We start from the raw sequence: 692 nt of genomic DNA on the forward strand, positions 1-692 counted from the left end.
ATAATATCAGGTTATTTATGTAGTCTGTCATAATGTGGTTTAGGTACTGTCATATGACAGGAAGTATATAATATCAGGTTATTTATGTAGTCTGTCATAATGTGGTTTAGGTACTGTCATATGACAGGAAGTATATAATATTAGGTTATTTATGTAGGCTATCATAATGTGGTTCAGGAACTAAGTTAGGTTGTTTACTCTCATAATTTGATTTTTTTGTTTGTCACATAGTTTTATATGTGTCTGTGTGTATATTTTAGGTCTTAGATAAGTTAACAGAGTTTACATTAATTGTGGGTTTAATAGTGAATCCCACTTTTGTTTTAGGTTTAACATTTAACTGGGGAGCTTTCCTTGGTTGGTCATCTATTTGTGGAACCTGTAAATGGTCTGCAGTGCTGCCTCTTTACACTGCCTGTATTTTTTGGACTTTGATATATGACACCATCTACGCACATCAGGTGATCAGATTATTAAATGTACTTCACATTTGAAATAAAGGACTTAAAACTTAAATAAAATAAATCGAATCATAACATACATTATAATATCAATTTCATTCACGTACAGGGATAATTTAATTAAATCTTATATGTATGTAACACAATGACTTGTGAAGAAAAGTGTTTAAAGGGGGCATCCATTGTGTTAACCGGACCCTGTTAGAAGAATGTGTTAACCAAAACAATAGG

General features: G+C 31.5%; 1 protein-coding gene across 3 annotated transcripts in view; it reads left to right on the top strand.

Annotated features, from left to right (window-relative positions):
- The window catches only part of LOC106475140 (4-hydroxybenzoate polyprenyltransferase, mitochondrial-like), an 11,748-nt gene extending 11,239 nt beyond the window's left edge, over positions 1–509 (top strand). For all 3 annotated transcript variants that reach the window (XM_022379335.1, XM_022379334.1, XM_013935837.2), the window contains one exon: positions 328–509. In XM_022379335.1, the coding sequence (XP_022235043.1) occupies positions 328–494 (167 nt within the window). In that variant the 3' untranslated portion in view covers positions 495–509. The remainder of the gene's footprint in view (positions 1–327) is intronic.
- Positions 510–692: the final 183 nt, after the last annotated feature.

This window comes from Limulus polyphemus, unplaced genomic scaffold (assembly GCF_000517525.1).
Source record: "Limulus polyphemus unplaced genomic scaffold, Limulus_polyphemus-2.1.2 Scaffold8132, whole genome shotgun sequence".
Lineage (NCBI taxonomy): Eukaryota > Metazoa > Arthropoda > Merostomata > Xiphosura > Limulidae > Limulus > Limulus polyphemus.